The sequence below is a fragment of the Vulpes vulpes genome, chromosome 6, assembly GCF_048418805.1.
Source record: "Vulpes vulpes isolate BD-2025 chromosome 6, VulVul3, whole genome shotgun sequence".
Classification (NCBI taxonomy): Eukaryota; Metazoa; Chordata; class Mammalia; order Carnivora; family Canidae; genus Vulpes; species Vulpes vulpes.
Window position 1 is genome coordinate 71,971,902 of NC_132785.1, and position 19,167 is coordinate 71,991,068.

The window sequence follows — 19,167 nt, forward strand, 5'->3', positions numbered from 1 at the left end:
TTATAGATTCTGGATACTAGCCTGTTATCAGATGTATCATTTGCAAGTATCTTCTCCCATTTTGTTGGTTGCCTTTTAGTTTTGTTGACTGTTTCCTTCACTGTGCAGAAACTTTTTATCTTGATGAGGTCCCAGTAACTCATTTTTGTTTTTGTTTCTTTTGCCTCCAGAGATATGTCTAGTAAGAAGTTGCTACAGCTGAGATCAAAGAGGTTGCTGCCTGTTTTCTCCTCTAGGATTTTGATATTTTCTACATTTAGGTATTTCATCCATTTTGAATTTATTTTTGTGTATGATCTAAGAAAGTGGTCCAGTTTCATTCTTTGCCTGTTGCTGTCCAGTTTCCCCAGCACCATTTGTTGAAGAGACTGTCTTTTTTCCATTGGATATTCTTTCCTGCTTTGTTGAAGATTAGTTGACTATTTAGTTGTGGATCCATTTCTGGGTTCTCTATTCTGTTCCATTGATCTTTGTGTCTGTTTTTGTGCCAGGACCATACTGTCTTGATTATAACTTTGTAATACAGCTTAAAGTCTGAGATTGTGATGCTTCCCACTTTGCTTTTCCTTTTCAACATTCCTTTGGCATTTCGTTTTTTTTTTTTTTTTCTGGTTCCATACAAATTTTTTAGGATTGTTTGTTCTAGCCCTGTGAAAAATGCTATTGGTATTTTTGGTAGGAATTGCACTGAGTGTGTAGATTGCTTTGGGTAGCGTAGACATTTTAACAATATTTGTTCTTCCAGTCCATGAGTGTGGAATATTTTTCCATTTCTTTGTGACTTCTTCAGTTTCTTTCATAAATGTTCTATAGTTTTCAGCACACAGATCTTTTACCTCTTTGCTTAGATTTATTCCTGGATATCTTACAGTTTTAGTTGCAATTATAAATGAGATTGAACCCTTGATTTCTCTTTCTGCTGCTTTATTATTGGTGTATAGAAGTACAACAGATTTCTGTATGTTGATTTTATATCCTGGACTTTGCTGAGTTCTTCTATCAGTTTTAGCAATTTTTTTGTGGAGTTCTTTGAGTTTTCTATATCGAGTATCATGTCATCTGCGAAGAGTGAAAGTTTGACTTCTTCCTTGGCGATTCGAATACCTTTTATTTCTTTTTTGTTGTCTGATTGCGGCGGCTGGACTTCCAGTACTATGTTGAACAACAGTGGTTGTCTAAAATCATTGTAGACATCTCTGTCGTGTTCTTGACCTTAGGGGAAAGGCGCTTAGTTTTTTCCCATTGAGGATGAAATTAGCTGTGGGTCTTTCATATATGGCCTTTATGATAGTTGAGGTATGTTCCTTTTATCCTTACTTCCTGGAGGGTTTTTATTAAGAAAGGAATTTTGTCAAATGCTTTTTCTGCATCTAGTGAGAGGATCTTTTGGTTCTTGTCCTTTCTGTTATTAATGTAGTGTATCATGGTGATTGTTTTGCAGATACTGAACCACCCCTCAAGCCCAGGAATAAATATCACTTGATCATAGTGAATCATCCTTTTAAAGTATTGTTGGATTCAGGTAGTATCTTGTTGAGGATTTTTGTATCCATGTTCATCAGGGATATTAGTAATTCTCCTTTTTGATGGGGTCTTTATTTGGTTTTAGAATCAAGGTAATGCTGGCCTTATAGATTGAGTTTAGAAGTTTTCCTTCTATTTCTATTTTTGGGAATAGTTTCAAAAGAATAGGTGTTAATTCTTCTTTAAGTGTTTGGTAGAATTCCTCTGAGAAACCATCTGGCCCTGGATTCTTGTTTGTTGGGAGATTTTTTGATTACTGATTCAATTTCTTTGCTGGTAATGGATCTGTTCAGATTTTCTGTTTTTTCTTGTTTCAGTTTTGGTAGCTTATATCTTTTAGGAATGTATCCATTTCTCCCAGATTGCCCAGTTTGTTGGCATATAATTGCTCATAGTATTCTCTTATAATTGTTTGCATTTCTGCGATATTGGTTGTGATCTCTCCTCTTTCATTCATGATTTTATTTATTTGGATTCTTTCTCTTTTCTTTTTGATAAGTCTGGAAAAGGGTTTATCAGTTTTGTTAATTCTTTCAAAGAACCAGCTCCTAGTTTCATTGATCTGTTCTACTGGTTTTTGTTTTTTGTTTTTTGTTTTTTAAAAAGGTTTTATTTATTTATTCATGAGAGATACACACACATAGAGAGAGAGGTAGAGACACAGGCAGAGGGAGAAGTAGGCTCCATGCAGGGAGCCCAACGTGGGACTTGACCCCGGGTCTCCAGGATCATGCCCTGGGTGGCAGTGCTAAACGCTGAGCCACCCAGGCTGCCCTAATCAGGAAATTAAATAAGAAATTTTAAAAATACATAAAAGCAAATAAAAACACGACAGTCTAAAACCTGTCTGGAAGGAAGGCAGTCATCAGAGGGAAGTATCTAGCAATATAGGCTCTTCTCAATGAGCAAGGAAACTCTGAAATACACAACCTAACCTTATACCTAAAGGAACTGAGAAAAAGAAGAGCAAATAAAATCTAAAACCAGCAAAAGGGAAATTATTAGGATCAGAGCAGAAATAAAAAAAAAAAACCGACCCCACAAAATCCTGATTTGTGACCCAGTATGTGATCTGTTTTGGAGAATGTTCCATGTGTGCTTGAAAAGAATGTGTATTCTACTGCTTTAGGATGAAATGCTTTGAATATATCTGTTAAATCCATCTGGTCCAGTGTATTCAAAGCCATTGTTTCCTTGTTGATCTGCTTTGATAATCTGTCCATTGCTGTGAGTGGGGTGTGAAAGTCCCCTATTATTATTGTATTATTATCAATGAGTTTCTTTAAATTGTTATTAATTGATTTATGTATTTGGGTGCTCCCAAGTTGAGGGCATCAATATTTACAATTGTTAGATCTTCTTGTTGGATAGACCCCTTTATTATGATAGAGTGCCATTCTTCATTTCTTATTATATTCTTTGGTTTAAAATCTAGTTTAAAAAAAAATAAATAAAATCTAGTTTATCTGATGTAAGTATGGCTACTCCAGCTTTATTTTGATGTCCATTAGCTTGATAGATGGCTTTCCACCCCCTCACTTTCAATCTTGTGGTGTTTTTGGGTCTAAAATGAGTCTTTTGTAAGCAGCATATCAATGGGCCTTGTTTTTTTTTAAATCCATTCTGATACCCTATGTCTTTTGTTTTTTGTATTTTTCTTTCTCTATGTCTTTTGATCCAGCATTTAGACCATTTGCACTCAGAGTAATTGTTGATATGAATATGGTACCATTATATTACCTATAAAGTCATTGTTCCTGTAGATTATCTCTACTCCTTTCTAGTCTTTGTTGCTTTTGGTCTCTCTTTCCTGCTCAAAAGGTCCTCTTTTGTATTTCTCCTACAGAGCTGTTTTAGTGTTCATGAATTCCTTTAGTTTTTGCTTATCTTGAAAACTCTCTCCTGTTCTGAATGACAGTCTTGCTGGATATAGTATTCTGGGCTGCATGTTTTCTCATTCAACACATTGACTATATCATGCCACTGTCTTCTGGCTTGCTGTGTTTCTGTGGACAGGTCTCTGCTAACCTTATGTGTCTACCCTTATAGGTTAAGGATATTTTGTCCCTAGCTGCTTTCACAATTCTCTCTTTTTCTTTATATTTTCCAAGTTTCCCTATGATATGTCTTGGTGTTGACCTGCTTTTGTTGATTTTTTGGTTAGTTTCCCTTGCTTCTTGGACTTGAATGGCTATATCCGTCTCTAGATTAGGGAAGTTCTTAGCTATAATTGTTCAAATAGACCTTCTGCCCTTCTTTTCTGTTCTTATTCTTCTGGGATTTCTCTTATATGGATATTATTGTGTTTTGTGGAATCTTTGAGTTCCATAAGTCTGTATTCATGATCTAGGAATTTTCCTCTTCTCAGCTTCATCATTTTCTGTAATTATCTTCCATATCACGGATGTGATTCTCTGCTTTTTCCATTCTCATTGTGATTACATCCAGTTGATTCTGCATCACAGTTATAGCATTTATTTTTGGCCTGACTAGTTTTCAGGTCTTTTATCTCTGCAGCCAGTTTCTCTCATGTCTCCTATGCTTCTTTCAAAACCCAGCTAGTATTCTTAGGACTGTTGTACTAAATTCGTTTTCAGATATATTGCTTGTATATCTGTTTTGAGCAAATGTCTGGCTATGATTTCTTTTTGATCTTTATTTTGGGGAGAATTCCTCCATTTTGTCATTATATATAGGTTTCTGTCTTTGCATGTTATGAAAGCTTGTTATGTTTCCTGCTCCTAAGAGTAATATTGTATTAAGAAGGGGTCCTACACTGTCCAGGGCTTGGCACTTTGGGAGGTGTTTCTGGTGTATGCTGTGTGCACTCTGCTGTTGCGTTTTGACTGCTCTTTCCCACAGGTCAGTCCTCTGCAGATTTCCTTCTGTCTTGCATTGGGGAGTATTTAGACCTTTAACTAGGTTTGCTTTGATTTGTTGGTGAAGATAGGGCTGATTAAAAAAAAGAAAAGCCTGATCAAAAAAAAGGAGAACAGGAAACAAGCCAACAAATGAACAAAAAACTATAAGCCTGATGTCAAAGAAAAAAAAAGAAAAGAAAAGATAAAAAAGAAAATATATTAAAAAAAAAAAAAAAAAAAGCCTGTTCTTATTTCCACCAGAACGAAAGCTGATGCTTTGGAGCACTCTATGATTGGTAGCCTTGATGCATGCAGAGGGCCTTTGTTAGTCTTCTGAGGGAGAGGCCTGCTGTACTGGCTCACAGTCAGACAAGCCCTTGTAAAGATGCCCCTGCTGGGTGCTGGGGGCAGGGTTTATGTAAGCGACTCCAACCTCTGCTGAGGTGCTGTTTCTCTCTGAAGTCCAGCTGTGCTGGTATGTGGCTGTGTGTATGTGTGTATAGTCTAAGATGGTGTCACCCCCTGTCCCTAAAGATGGGAACTTGTTCAAGAGGTCCTTACAGAAAAGCGAATAATCTCCTTTTCTGTGTCCTAGGCTTTCATCATGTCCCTGTCCTCAACATGTCTGTGCCTGGCTGTCAGCATGCGTGGTGCCACAGTTCTCCTGTTTTATCTCTGGTCAGTGGCTGGCATTCAAAACAACTAATCTTAAAGTACCCAGCAGCGCATGAATCCACTCCTTTCCTCTCGCGGAGAGCCTTGCAGTGCTACTCCTGGCACTGTTCTGCCCCAGAAAAGCAGTCACTCACTTTCACGAGTGCTTGTGCTATGTTGAAGTACAGCAAAAGCCTGCAACCAGATTATCTGCCCTCTGCATGTGCCTCTGTCCCCTGCTGTTGAATGGCCCCTCAGTACACCGGATGGGCCTTTTGTCCTTGGAGAGGCAAAATACCCTCTTCCAATATGCTCCAGGAAGGGGAACCTTCTCTTCGCATGTGACCTAGGAGATTCCCATTCCTTGGCTTCTTGTGCGAACTCTACTCCTTCATCTCTCTCCCTCTCACTCCCTCTATTCCTGATTTCACTTTTGAAAAGGGTTCCCACCCCTCTGAGGCACCACGACTTTTCTCTCTCTTAATTAACCTCTCTCAACCTCTCATCTGCCACTTTCTTTCCCTCCAATTGTACAGATTGTTTCCTTAGTCTTTAATTGATTTCCTAGTTGTTCAAAGTGATTTGATGTTGATTTAGCTGTGTTTGAAGGATGAGGCAAGTTCAGGGTCCCCACTACTACTCTGTCATCTTCACTCCTCCTTCTTTAGGGTTTTCTATAGTATGTTATCTGCAAATAATGAAAGTTTTACTACTTTCTTACCAATTTGGATGTCCTTTATTGCTTTTCTGATTGCTGTGGCTAAGACTTACAGTACTATGGTGAATTAAAGTGGTGAGAGTGGACATTCTTGTTTTATATTTATTTTATTATTTTTTTCTTTTTTAAAGATTTTATTTATTTATTTATTCATGAGAGACACACACAGAGAGAGGCAGAGACACAGGCAGAGGGAGAAGCAGGCTCCATGCAGGGAGCCCAACACGGGACTCAATCCTGGGTCCCCAAAATCAGGCCCTGGGCTGAAGGTGGTGCTAAACCTCTGAGCCACCCAGGCTGCCCTGACATTCTTGTTTTATTCCTGATATTAGGGGAAAAGCTTTCAGTTTTTTTAACCTTTGAATATAATGTTAGCTGTGGGTTTTTCACATATGGACTTTATCATGTTGAAGTATGTTCCCTCTACTGCTATTTTGGAGAGTTTTTTTAAGTCATAAATGGATGTTTTACTTTGTTAAATGCTTTTTCTGCATCTATTGAAATAATCATATAGTTTTTATTTTCTCCTATTGATATGATGTATCACATTGATAGATTAACCACCCTTGTGTTGCAGGGATAAATCCCACTTGATCATGGTGAATGATTTTTTAAAATGTATTGTTGGATTTGGTTTGCTGGTATTTTATTGAGGATTTTTGCATCTGTCTTCATCAGGGATAGTGGCCTGTAGTTTCTCTTTTTTTTGTAGTGTCTATCTGATTTTGGTATCAGGGTAATGCAGTCCTTGTATAATGAATTTGGAAATTTTTTTCCTCTTCTATTTTTGGAATAGTTTGAGAAGAATAGGTGTTAACTCTTCTTTAAAGGTTTGGTAGAATTCATCCGTGAAGCCATCTGATCCTGGGCTTTTGCTTTTTGGGAATTTTTTGATGACTGATTAAGTTTCAGTACTGGTAATTGGTCTATTCACATTTTCTATTTCTTCTTGATTCAGTTTTAGAAGGTCATATGCTTCTAGGAATGATCCATTTCTTGGTTATCCAATTTGTTGGCACATACTTTTTCATAATATTATCTTATGATTGTTTGTATTTCTGTGGTGGTATTGTTATTTCTTCTCTTACATTTCTCATTTTGTTCAGTCATCTTTTTTTTTTTTTTCTTTTTTGATGAGTCTAGCTAAAGATTTATCACTTTTGTTGATCATTTAGTGCACCAGCTTCTGGTTTTGTTGATCTGTTCTTTTCTGTTTTTAGTTTCTATTTCATTTATTTTTGCTCTAATCTTTATTATTTCTTTCCTTCTACTGGTTTTGGGGTTTGTTTTTTTCTTTTCTAGCTCCTTAGGTGTCAGGTTAGGTATTTGAGGTTTTTTGCTTTTTGAGGTAGGCCTATATTGTAGCTTTTGCTGCATCCCAAGGATTTTGGACTATTGTATTTTTCATTCCTACCAATTTTTTTAATAGTTTGAGATAAAATTCACATACCATATAGTTCATCTGCCTGAAGTGTATAATTTAGTGGCTCCTAGTATACTCATAGAATTGCATCTATTACCATCAATTTTAGAACATTTTCATTACTTGAAAAAGAAACCTTGTATCCTTAGCCTCTGTTTCCCAATGTACCCTTAGTTCTAGGTAACTACTAATTTATTTTTTGTCTTTAGAGGTTTACCTGTTTGGATATTTCATATAAATGGAATCATACAACATACGGTCTTTTGTGACTGGCTTTTTTCAGTTAGCATTATGTTTTCAAGATGAATCCGTACTGTATATTTCAGTTCTTCATTTCTGTGTTTTGCTGATAATAGTCTGCTGTATGGATATACCACTTTTTATTTATCTGTTTCATCATTTGATGCAAATTTGGGTTGTTTCTACTTTTTGGCTATTATGAATAATGCTGCTATGAATATTCATTTATAAGTTTTTGTATGGACATAGACTTTCTGTTCTCTTGGGGATAGACCCAGCAGAGGAATGCTGGGGCATGTCACAGCTCTATGTTTAACCATTTGAAGGATTGCCAGAATATTTCTAAACTTTACATTTATACCACTTTACATTTCTTCTAGCAGTGATAGAAGATTCCCAATTTTCTAATATCCTTTTTGTCAATACTTTCTCTTTTTGATTATAGTTATACTTATGGATGTGAAGTGGTTTCCCATTGTGGTTTTGAATTGTGTTTTCCACTAGTTTTTCTAAAACTAAATGATAAAACTAAAACAATAATGAGATTAAAGCTGGGCAGTTTACTGGCTAACAGAATTTAAGAAGTCATTTTAATTATAAAAGAGTAGAGATGATTTGGCATATATGAGTAAGTATTTTAAGCATTTTGCAAGACTTTACCTTCTTTTTTTTGGTTCTTATTTAGCAATTAATAGCTAAAACATTTTATTTTGAATCTAAGTTCAAAAGGTTTTGAGGTTCCACAAAAAATAATCTTGACAAATACCCCAAAGATTTTTGTTACAGTTTTTCTTTCCCTTTAAAATACAGTGTCCATCCCTTTTGGCTCCTAAACAACATAGTTGAGGATGTTAAATAATTCTAACAAATTCAGTTGAATATTCCAAGGACCATTTTATATCAGACACTGTGTTTACTCATGGATGCTACCTTTACAAAGCTTCTAGTCTTTTGGGGAAGACAGATATACATATTTATTTACATATGAGGAAGAATGCAGCAAGCATAGCAGTTGGTGGGTATAAACAGTATGTTAATACCATAGTGGAGAGAAATTAATTCCAGTTTTGAGCAGAGGCAGTACTTTGGAAATTAGGTAGAATGTTGGCAGGTAGAAAAATAGCAGAAAAGAAGAAAATTCTATGTTGAGGAAATTTTGTGAGCAAGGTCATGGTAGGAGATAATTTTAAAGTGTTTGGATTGTAAGTAATCTGTATGGCTACAGTGTATGGTATACTGGGACCAGAGGGCTTATGGGGAATCCAATGGAGGTAGGCAAGGGATGGGAGGCAAGGGATGCTGTCACAATAGCCAAAGTGAGAGTTGACTTTTCAACTAAAATTGACTTAAAAATAGTTTTTTTTTTTTTAAAAATTTCATATAACAAGAAATGTGGAAGTTATAGAGTTGGTTAAAAGGCAGCCCAACTATATCAGGTAGCATTTCTGCGTTTCTCTTGGCTTAATCCTTATGGTCACAAGATGGCTGTCTCACTCAGTCATCAAGTGGAAGAAATAGAGTGTGCTTTCTTACTGTTTGTTGTTGTTGTTGTTGTTGTTGTTGTTGTTGTTGTTGTTAAGGAAGAAAACTTTCATCAGGCACTCTGAAGTTTCATTAACCAGGACTGGATCTCATGACTGTGATTTAGCTGCAAGAGAAAGTGGGAATCTGACATCTTCCACTTTAAAAGTGGGAGGTGAATTCTGCCTTTGAAAAGATGGGGGCGGAGTGGGGGGGGGAGCAGGGGTTTTCAGGGGGTTAGTAACCAGATAGTGTCTGCAGATGCTAATATTCTCTAGTTAGTAGTAAAAAAGACAAAGAACAAGACACATTTAAGAGACAGATTAGAAAAGGAGAGATTACAGACAACTCTAGGTTTTGGGGGTGAATGAAAAGATGGTGGTGCCATTTGCCAAAATGTATTTCACAATTTGAAATTGAATTGAGTCCTTACTCTATTAATAACATTTCTTGACCATAAGACTTGATGCTTAGGACCCTTTAGTCTCACTTTCTAATCACTAATAGAATGGAACAAGGAGGAGGCAGTGGAGGTAGCATGGTGGTTTTTTTAAGTGCTACTGCTAGGACCAGTGCCAGCTTGCAGCATAAGAATCACCTGGGGAGCTTGTTAAATCAGAATCTCTGGGAATTGATATTTTTAGGTCTGGGATTTGACCATCAATTTTGTTAACAAGATCCCCAGGTAATTCTGATACATAGCTAGGTTTGAAATATTTGGTAAGAAAAGTGTGGACTTTGGTTTCAGGCATACCTGAATTTGAATCCCAGCTCTTCACTTATTAACTGTGTTAACTTGGGCAAGGCACTCCTCAGAGGTGAGGCCCCTCACCTGTGAAATATGTAGTAATAATAATTATAATTATAAAGTAATATTAACATTACTTAATGATATACCACAGTCGCTAACTCAGAAAATTGCTCTATCCTGGGTAACCTGCTCTATCCATTCTATCCTGGGTAATCTGATGGGGCTGGACAAGCTGAAAGTATAGCTCCTGGGTGGATTTGCCAACACTGTTGCTGAAGAAACTCAGATAAACTTGTCACAAGAGAAGCCAGTCACTCAAGAGATGAGGATTTGGAAAAGAGAAAGGGAGAAACTTATTTCAGGTGTTGGCAGCCAGGATAGGTGGCAGGCTCAAGCCTTAACCACCTCTGCCGGCAAGATGGACATCTAGAGGCTCCGGGGGCTATTCCAAGAGAGCAGGCAGAGGTGCATGATCATGGCGGGGGTGGGGCGGCATCCATTTGTGTTCAGCCCACAGTTATGTACATGGGAAGAGCACGTGTGGTGTGTGGCTTAGGCATTCCATTGCTATCAGGGCTCTTCTGGTCTGGTGGTTGGAATGTTCTGGTCGTTGCACAATGTCTTGTCAATGCCTCAAAAAAATGCAGTTAGAAATAAGCACAATGGTTTTTAGTTAGATCAGGGGTTAAGCAGTCCTGCCTATTTCTGGTTTTAACTGTTGAGGTTTCTAGTGGAGGAACAGGGCTTGCTAACATTAATAGTTACTTTGTAGAGCTGTTGTAAAATATAGGGAAATATATGTAATATTTGTAGCATAATAACTGGCACATCGTAGATTCATTAACTCATTATATTTTTGTGTGTTAGTACTACACATTTGAATTAGCAAAAGAACACAGATTTCTGTACAGCTACAACAAAAAGCAGATGATAATAAATTGCTTCTCTTGGTGCTTAATAACCATCGTTATCAATAGCTGATTTCCTTTTGGCCCAGCCAGGTATCTTCCAGTCTTGAGCATATGAACCTTTGTTTATTTTCTTAACTGCATTTTTGGCTGCTTCTGTTCTGTGCAATCTATATCAGTATATAACTTAAAAATCAGCTAATACACCAAAAACGCTAAATCCAATTTCTGTGAAATATGTTACTTAATATTTAATAGAGGCTATTTTTCACAATGTTCTCATATAAAACTTGACACTAGACAAAATTCTTGCTCTTATAAAGCAAAAACAGTATCAATTCAGATGAAAGTAATAATTGCATATTAAAGATCATTTTGTTATTCTCGAAGCTTATATAGTTGCCTGGGTTAATAATGAGAATGTTGTTTTGGATGGTTGTCTTTGGAAAAACTACTTGCTGAGAATGAATGCTTATTTTTACAGTTTCAGTGCATAGAGGGGTCTTTGTGGAAGGGAGGGAAGGCACTAACATTGAGAACTACTTTGCACTAGGAATTTGACTTGTTTTGTTGGATAGAGACTGCATGTTGTAGTATTACCTGTGAATTCTGAAGGCCTGCTGCCTGAGTTTCTGTCCCAGTTCTGTACTTAAAGCTGCCTGACCTCAGGCAAGATACTAACCTTTCTGTGCCTGGGTTTTTTCATTGAAGATTATTATAAACCTGCTTCAAAAGGTTGTGGTGAGGATTAAATAAGCTAACCTAAAGTCTCTAGAAAGTGCCTGGCCTGTAGTACTGTATAATTGTTAGCTGTTCTTTAAATTTTATGAATTCACATTGCTCTGTAATTTCACAACATTCCTGTAAGGTTGGTGTCTTCTTAATCTTTATTTTACAGATAATAAACTGAAGTTCAATGAGGTTAGCAATTTATCTATAATCAACCACCCATTTATTTAGTGATGCAAATCCTAGATTGCTTCTTCATGCATTCTACTATGGCTTTTCTTTTTTCTTTAAGATTTTATCTATTTATTCATGAGAGACGGAGAGAGAGAGGGAGAGAGAGAGACAGGCAGAGAGACAGGCAGAGGGAGAAGCAGGCTCCATGCAGGGAGCCCAATGTGGGACTCGATCCCGGGACTCCAGGATCACGCCCTGGGCTGAAGGCAGGCGCTAAACCGCTGAGCCACCCAGGGATTCCCCTCTATTATAGTTTTAATATGTCAGTTATTTAAAAAATCCTAGAAATAGTGATCACTTATGTGATTCATATGGTATTAAGTAATGTTGATTTTCATTTATCAGAAAAACATCTTTGCTGCTTGGCAGTAGAATTAATAAATTAACAATTTTCGAACTTTGAATAGGGTGTTAATATTTTGAAAAAATCTGTTATTGATCTTTAAAATATCGCATCAAGAGGTAACATATTTAAAAATAGATACTACAACAGCTATTTGATTCAAATTAATTTGTAACTTTTATATAATATGCTATATAATTTTAAATATAATTATATATGTATAAGAATATAGCATATCTGTTAATTTGTAACATCACTTTTTTAGGTGATGATCATAATGGTACCTTGAGGGTTTTTCATAATTGTTTTTTCACTCATGATCTTGATGTTGTCTGTGATTAAATTATCTAAATCCCCAAGGTTCACACATTTTATAGAAAATAGAAACAATAATGTTTGCTAATGATAACCACTAACGCATATTAATAGTATTCTCTGACTTGAGACGTGTGTGTCTACTTCTGTAGTATCTTTTATAAGAATAATTCAGAGTACTGAGTAAGGAACTTAGCATCAAATGTTGAAATGAAAGATAAGAAAAAAAAGAAAGATAAGGCAATTTTAAAAAGTTAATTGTGTAACAAAGGAGTGGACATGTGTTAAATTAGATCCTAACGCCAGTCTTCTATTAGGAATTCTTCCTTATTTGCTCTTTCCCTTCCTTCATAAGCACACAGACAAAACACAGCACACTCACACACCAAGATAAAATAAAAATACTGTTTTATAAAATGATCTTCAGATAGGTAAAAAGCCTCAAACTGCTTTTCTTCTCTATTTTCTACATGGTTTCAGGAAGCTTTATGCATAACATGCTTTGAGATTTTCAATTAGAAGCAGTAGCAATTTTATTTTGAATAGTTTTAAGGAATCTATTGGCTGTGTGTTTCCTCCTCTGTACGCTTTGGCCTACCTTTTAAATTTCTTTTGGGAAAATGCAGCTTGCTGCCAGTAATTCATTCTCTCACTTTGTTCATGGAAGTTGCTGAATTTGATTATAAGTTAGAAAGAGAACTCTTACCCTAATTTTACATTTGGTATATTCTTCCTTACTTTCATTTCACATATAACATACTAGTGGCAAAACTGCTGCACATCCTTTAAATTTCAGGATCTGATTCTGTCCAATAAGAAGTTATCCAGATCTTTCTCATAGAACAATCTATTTTTTTCCTCTTATTCTCCTGTTTCCTCCCTAACGTGGCTCTCACCAGTTCATTTTACTTCTCTCAGTTTTTTTTTCTCAGTAAATTATTTCCCCCATCCTATCTCCTTGAGGAATTAAGGAGGGCCCTTAATCCTCAGTAGGGCAGTTAGAAGGGCCACTGAGCAGTGGGTATGTGAAGAAATGGGTTTCTAAACCAGCTGCTTGGCTCCTGTGATTTTGAGTCTGGAGGTTGGATCGAGTGCTCTGTTCACATCCAATTCCTGTGATTGCTGTATTGCTTTTCTTTGGAGGAGCTGTTTTCAGAATTGTAAATGCTTTTCCCTGCATTGCAGTTTTGCTAAGTACATTCTAAAGGAATTGATGTTGGTTTTCACTGCTTTTGCTGCAGTACTTTATCTGGTTTGGGAAAGGTTCTTGTTTGATCAGGTTTCTAGGTTGGTAGGCTTGGAGTTTGGTACAAAACTGATTGGTTGATGTCACAGATGATTTATTTTTAGGGGTTAGTGTAGAAGTATCGTTTTCTGCATTTTATGAATTACCATGCTGATAAGTAGGCTAATTTTTCTATTTGAAGACTTTACTAAGGGCATTAATACTTTCTTTCCCCTTGAATTATACAGGCCAAAGATTTAAGGTTTTTCTTTTCTTCTTTTCTTTTTTCTTTCTTTCTTTCTTTCTTTCTTTCTTTCTTTCTTTCTTTCTTTCTTTCTTCTTTCTCTTTCTTTCTTTCTCTTTCTTTTCTTGATTCTTTATTCATTTATTCATGAGAGACACAGAGAGAGAGAGGCAGAGACACAGGCAGGGGGAAAAGCAGGCTCCATGCAGGGAGTCCGACGTGGGTCTCGATCCCGGACCTCCAGGATCATGCCCCAGGCTGAAGGCGGTGCCAAACCGCTGAGCCACCCGGCCTGCCCCAGGTTTTTCTTTTCTTAATCTTAATTGTTTTTCCCCTGATTTACTGTCTCTGTTAATAGATGAAAATGTGGAATGTAAGGAAATTGCTTCTTGTTAAAAAAATATGTTACTTATAGGAGTGCTGGGTGGCTCAGTGAGTTAAATGTCTGCCTTCAGCTTAGGGCATGATCCCGGGATCCAGGGATTGAGCCCCACATCCTCTCTGAGCAGGGAGCCTTCCTCTCCTTTTCCCTCTGCTGCTCCCCCTGCTTGTGCTCTCTCACTGTCTCAAATAAATAAATAAAATCTTTTAAAAAAATAATGTTACTTATCTTGTTCTGGAAAGGAAAAAGAAGCACAACAAAAGTCTAGTGCAGCACTTTTATATTTGAAACTCTATTGAACCTAATCTTGTTAGTGAGCAGGTTTAAAAGTTTAAAAATTGCCCTCTTTTGAATGAGCCTTTTTATACCATGTTTGTGGCTTTTGTTTTTAAAGATTTATCTAGTGTATTTTTATCATATTTTTTTATAGTAGCCCACTATAGCCATTCTTTGCACTAGATTTTCTTTCTTGAGGTCCTGTTTTTCTGGACTTGAGATCAATAGAAAAATGAAGATGACATAGATTTTCATGGGGAAAAGTGATTAGGAATAGGTTGCAAAAATATGACTCTTTTTTCGACACCAGAGTATTTTTAGCCTTATATACATTATCTAATTTTATTTATTTTTATTTTTTATTTTTTATTTTTTTATTTATTTATGATAGTCACAGAGAGAGAGAGAGAGAGGCAGAGACACAGGCAGAGGGAGAAGCAGGCTCCATGCACCGGGAGCCCGATGTGGGATTCGATCCCGGGTCTCCAGGACCGTGCCCTGGGCCAAAGGCAGGCGCCAAACCGCTGCGCCACCCAGGGATCCCTACATTATCTAATTTTAAATCCTGTAAGTTAAAATGTTTGTATAGAAGTATTAGAGGAGGGACTTTTATGAACTCATAGAGTATTAAAACTTAAGAGGGACATTAGGGATCATATAGTAACCATCCTGATATTCTGCAGAGGAATAAGTGGAGGTTTGTTCATTCATTTGTTAGTTCATCCATCCATCCATCCATTCACTGAACAAATACTTATTTAATGTTTACTGTTTTAGGTGCTTTTGGATATCCCTACCCTTAAGGAGTTTACAATAAATAGATAATAAACATCATAAGTAAGCTAAAAAAGGTAGAAAGTGGTAAAAGTGATCTGGGATTGCAGTGTACTTAAGGGGTGAAAGTGGATTTGCGATTTAAAATACGGCTGGCTGCATTGAAAATATGATATTTGAGCAGAGTTAAAGGAGATGAATGAATGCATTTGTGACTCTCTGAGGGAAGACTATGTCGGGCAAAAGGAACAGCCAGTTTAAGGGCTAATAGGTAGGAGCATGTCTAGTTTTTTATTCAAGGAATAGTAAGAAGGCAATTGACTACTTGAGTAAGAAGTGGAGGGAATGATAGGTGATGAAATTAACAGCATTGGGAGATAGGGAGATGGGGAATTGGCTAGATGATGTGGAGTCTGGTGAATTGTTATAAGGCCTTTGGTTTTTGCATGAGTGAAATGAGGGAAGGAAGGGACATCATGAGGCTTTTGAGCACTCATGATCTGACTTATGTTTCAACTGAATCATTCTGACTTCACTGTTGAGGAGAGATGCCAGGGTAGGGTTGCTAGATTTAGAAAATTAAAATATAGGACACCCACTCAGTTACATTTGAATTTCAGATAAACAATGAATAATTTTTGTGTGTGTGTGTGTGTATATATATATATATATCTCATGCAGTATGTGACTATTCACCCATATGGCAGAATGTTAGCTACTCTTTTATATATACATATACTTTAAACTCTTCAGTGTTACTGCTGCTTACTATAAATTACCATTACCATGATACTGCTGGTTCCAAGGCTTGGGCCCTTAACAGCAAAATAAATTTTGTCTTACTCTTTCTTGTATTATCTGTATTACTGTTTTTTACATTGTGGTCATCCTATACTTCAGAGTGTTATAAATACAGTTTGTTGGACCCCAGCCTACCCCCCAAGAATTAGAATTTCTTGGGGTGGAACACAGTATCTCTATGACTGCACAGTCAGTGTTCTAGGTTCTAGGTATAGTAGAACAAAACATACAGAAATCCTTATGCTAATGGAATGAACATTCTACTGGGGAGACACAATAAACGAGACAAATAAGTAATTATATCGGATGTTAAATATTGGTCAGTGCTAAGAAGAAAGAATCCAGAAATGGAATGGGAAATGTCCAGTATAATGATGAAGGAATTGCATTTTTAGATAGGGTGGCCAGTGAAGGCTTCACTACATGGTGATGTTTGAGTCAAGACTTGAAGGAAGGAAGTAATGGAGAGAATCGAGTGGCTATCTTTGGGAACAGGATTCTAGACTGAAGTAACAACTGCAGAAGGCAGGTGCATGCCTAGTGTGCTTTATTTTAGATATTTTAAGGGGGCAGTGTCTGTGGAGTGGAGTGAAAAGGGGTAGAAGAGTAGAGGATGAGGTGAGAGAGATAAAAGGGAATGGCTGGTGATTGTTAGTGGTTAGGTTTTATTGTATTGGAGAGAGATTTGGATTCTAGGCCCAGCTCTGCCATTACCTCTGGATCTGTTTCTTTATCAATAAAAAGTGGACAGTGCCCTTGTTCTTCTTTCTTTACTGAACTTGAAGATTTAGACAGGCCTCTGATAAATAGTAGGAAATTGTTTTCTTGTCACCTTGTTTAACCATTCATTCTTGTCACAGATTCTTATTTAATCTTAGCTAATAGAGTTAAGAAACATATTTTTCTCTACCAGGAGATTGAAATTCTTATGAATGGCAGTTTGACTTAAAGCGAGGCAGGAAGAAAAGAAAGAGCCTTGACTCAACTCTAAATTCCAAATGCCTGTTCAAGATTAAGTGAAATGTAATGTGCAGGGAGTCATGGGATTCTTTTTTTTTTTTTTTTTTTAAAGATTTATTTATTCATGAGAGACACAGAGAGACAGAGAGGCAGAGACAGAGGCAGAGGGAGAAGCAGGCTCCATGCAGGGAACCTGACGCAGGACTCGATCCTGGGTCTCCAGGATCAGGCCCTGGGCTGAAGGCGGCGCTAAACCACTGAGCCATTGGGGCTGCCTGATTCTTAACTGGATACTTCCCTGGAAAGAATAACCTTTAGGTAGGTCTTAGTCTTAAATGAGTGTTTGCTCAGAAATAATTTGATGAGATCCTTCTGACGTTTTTTGGTGAGATCTATTAGCAGATGATAATGAAACAGTATAATCACTCTGAGTATATCTACCACCTTTTAGCTTTCACAGGGTAATATGAATTATAAAGAAACAAATCCCAAAATCTAAATAGTATTTTGTTGTTTGATCTATCTTATTTTATGTCATCTGGTAGACTTTGAGAACTTCAGGAGAATCAGAAAAAGAATATAATGTTGGATACCCACATATTAGGTTACGTTTATGATGTTGAATATTGAGCAATCATGCTTTATTATAGTTTATATTTATTTTTGCTAATATTTTATATGTTGTATATTTGGTGAGGCTTTTGTAGTGATTATTCTTTTAAGCCTGGCAAAATTAAATATAAGAAAAGTCCTAATAGAAGTTTTCTTGACTAAATACAATTATTTCAGGAGTAATGAGGTAGAAAGGATTCATAAAACTTAGCTAGATAGCCAGCTGCATTTATTTATTTATAGCCTTCTGTCTTGCTCATTTATGTTCTGACAGTATTAAACCATCTTTGAAAAAAAATTTTTTTTAAAGTTTTTATTTATTTATTCATGAGAGACAGAGTGAGAGAGAGAGGCAGAGACACAGGCAGAGGGAGAAGCGAGAAGCAGGCTCTATGCAGGGAGCCCGATGTGGGACTCGATCCTTGGACTCCAGGATCACGCCCTGAGCCGAAGGCAGACACTCAACCGCTGAGCCACCCAGGCATCCCCATCTTTGAAAATTTAAATTAAAAGACTATTATATACCTATAATAGGAGCCTATTTAAAAATAATGGAGTAAATTATGAAAAACAAATGAAGTTTATTTGGGACCTTTTGTACATTATTCAGTTCTAGAGGTGAAAATATGTTTAAGCTAATTTTTGTAGCTATGGTAATTTTACTGGTCCAGGAGCTATGCCAACTCTAAGTACAATACGTTTTAATTAATATAGGCTTGATGTTTTGTTTAATCGACACCAACTTTATTCATGATATATAAAATCTAATACATGTTTAGTTCCAGTGAAACAGCATGAAAAATGTGCTCTTTATTGTTTTTAAAAACTACCCGATTAAGTTATGGAAGTAATCTTTAATGAGATAGCTCCTCTGACATTAAAAGAGATGACTATGTCATACCTGCTCTTGGCAAAACCAAAATTAGATTGTTGGGTGATGGAATAACTTGGTCATGAAAAAGTTTATTCTCTAAATCAGAGTTGGCAAACTGTGACCTGTGTACCAAATCCTGCCTGTTTTTGTAAATAAAGGTTTATTGGAACACAGCCATGCTCATTCATGAACATATTGTTTGTGCTTTTGTGCTACAGTGGTAGTGTTGAGTAGTTGTGGATCATATGATTCACAATGCCTAAAATAGTACAGTTTGGCCCTTTAGTGAAAAATGTGCTGACCCTTGCCTCTATATCTAAGCCTTTTTTAGTCTGATCATGTTAAATAAAGTTCTAGTGGAGATTTATGAAGTTAGTATTTTTGTGTTTAATTTCTTATTCTGCTTCATTCTAAGATAGAATACTTATATATATAAAAATTTGAGTGGCAGTTTCCCAGCTTTCTCATCCATAGGTAGGCATAATACTACCTTGCAGGGTTGCTATGAGGAGTCAAGAAGAAATGTAAGTAAAATGTTTAGGGTGCGTGGCATCAAGAAGGAGTACAAGCAATGAGGAGGTATAATTAAAGGAAGTTTAGATGTTTATTTGGGTAGTTTAGGATGGCATGCTTTTTAAAAGCTTTCTTTCTTTCTTTTTTTTTTTTTCTTTTTCTTTCTAAAACTCTCAACTCTGATTTGTCCACAGAGCTGGCTATATAGAGGCCTAGTTTATCCAGGTTCTTAATAAACCATTGCTGAATAACCTTCCTCCATCTTTTCCTCCCTCCCTCCATTCC

The 19,167-nt window shown here is 36.6% G+C and overlaps 1 protein-coding gene across 5 annotated transcripts in view; it reads left to right on the forward strand.

The window, feature by feature from the left end:
• Positions 1–19,167, forward strand: part of NUBPL (NUBP iron-sulfur cluster assembly factor, mitochondrial) — a 208,111-nt gene that overhangs the window by 31,039 nt on the left and 157,905 nt on the right. Inside the window, exons 4-5 of one of the 5 annotated variants that reach the window (XM_072761368.1) lie at positions 171–260; positions 4,981–5,063. The exons of 2 other annotated variants lie outside the window; for them this stretch is intronic. In XM_072761368.1, coding sequence (XP_072617469.1) covers positions 5,007–5,063 — 57 coding nt within the window. In that variant the 5' untranslated portion in view covers positions 171–260; positions 4,981–5,006. The remainder of the gene's footprint in view (positions 1–170; positions 261–4,980; positions 5,064–19,167) is intronic. 2 more of the 5 variants (XM_072761371.1, XM_072761367.1) reach the window with 2 other exon arrangements.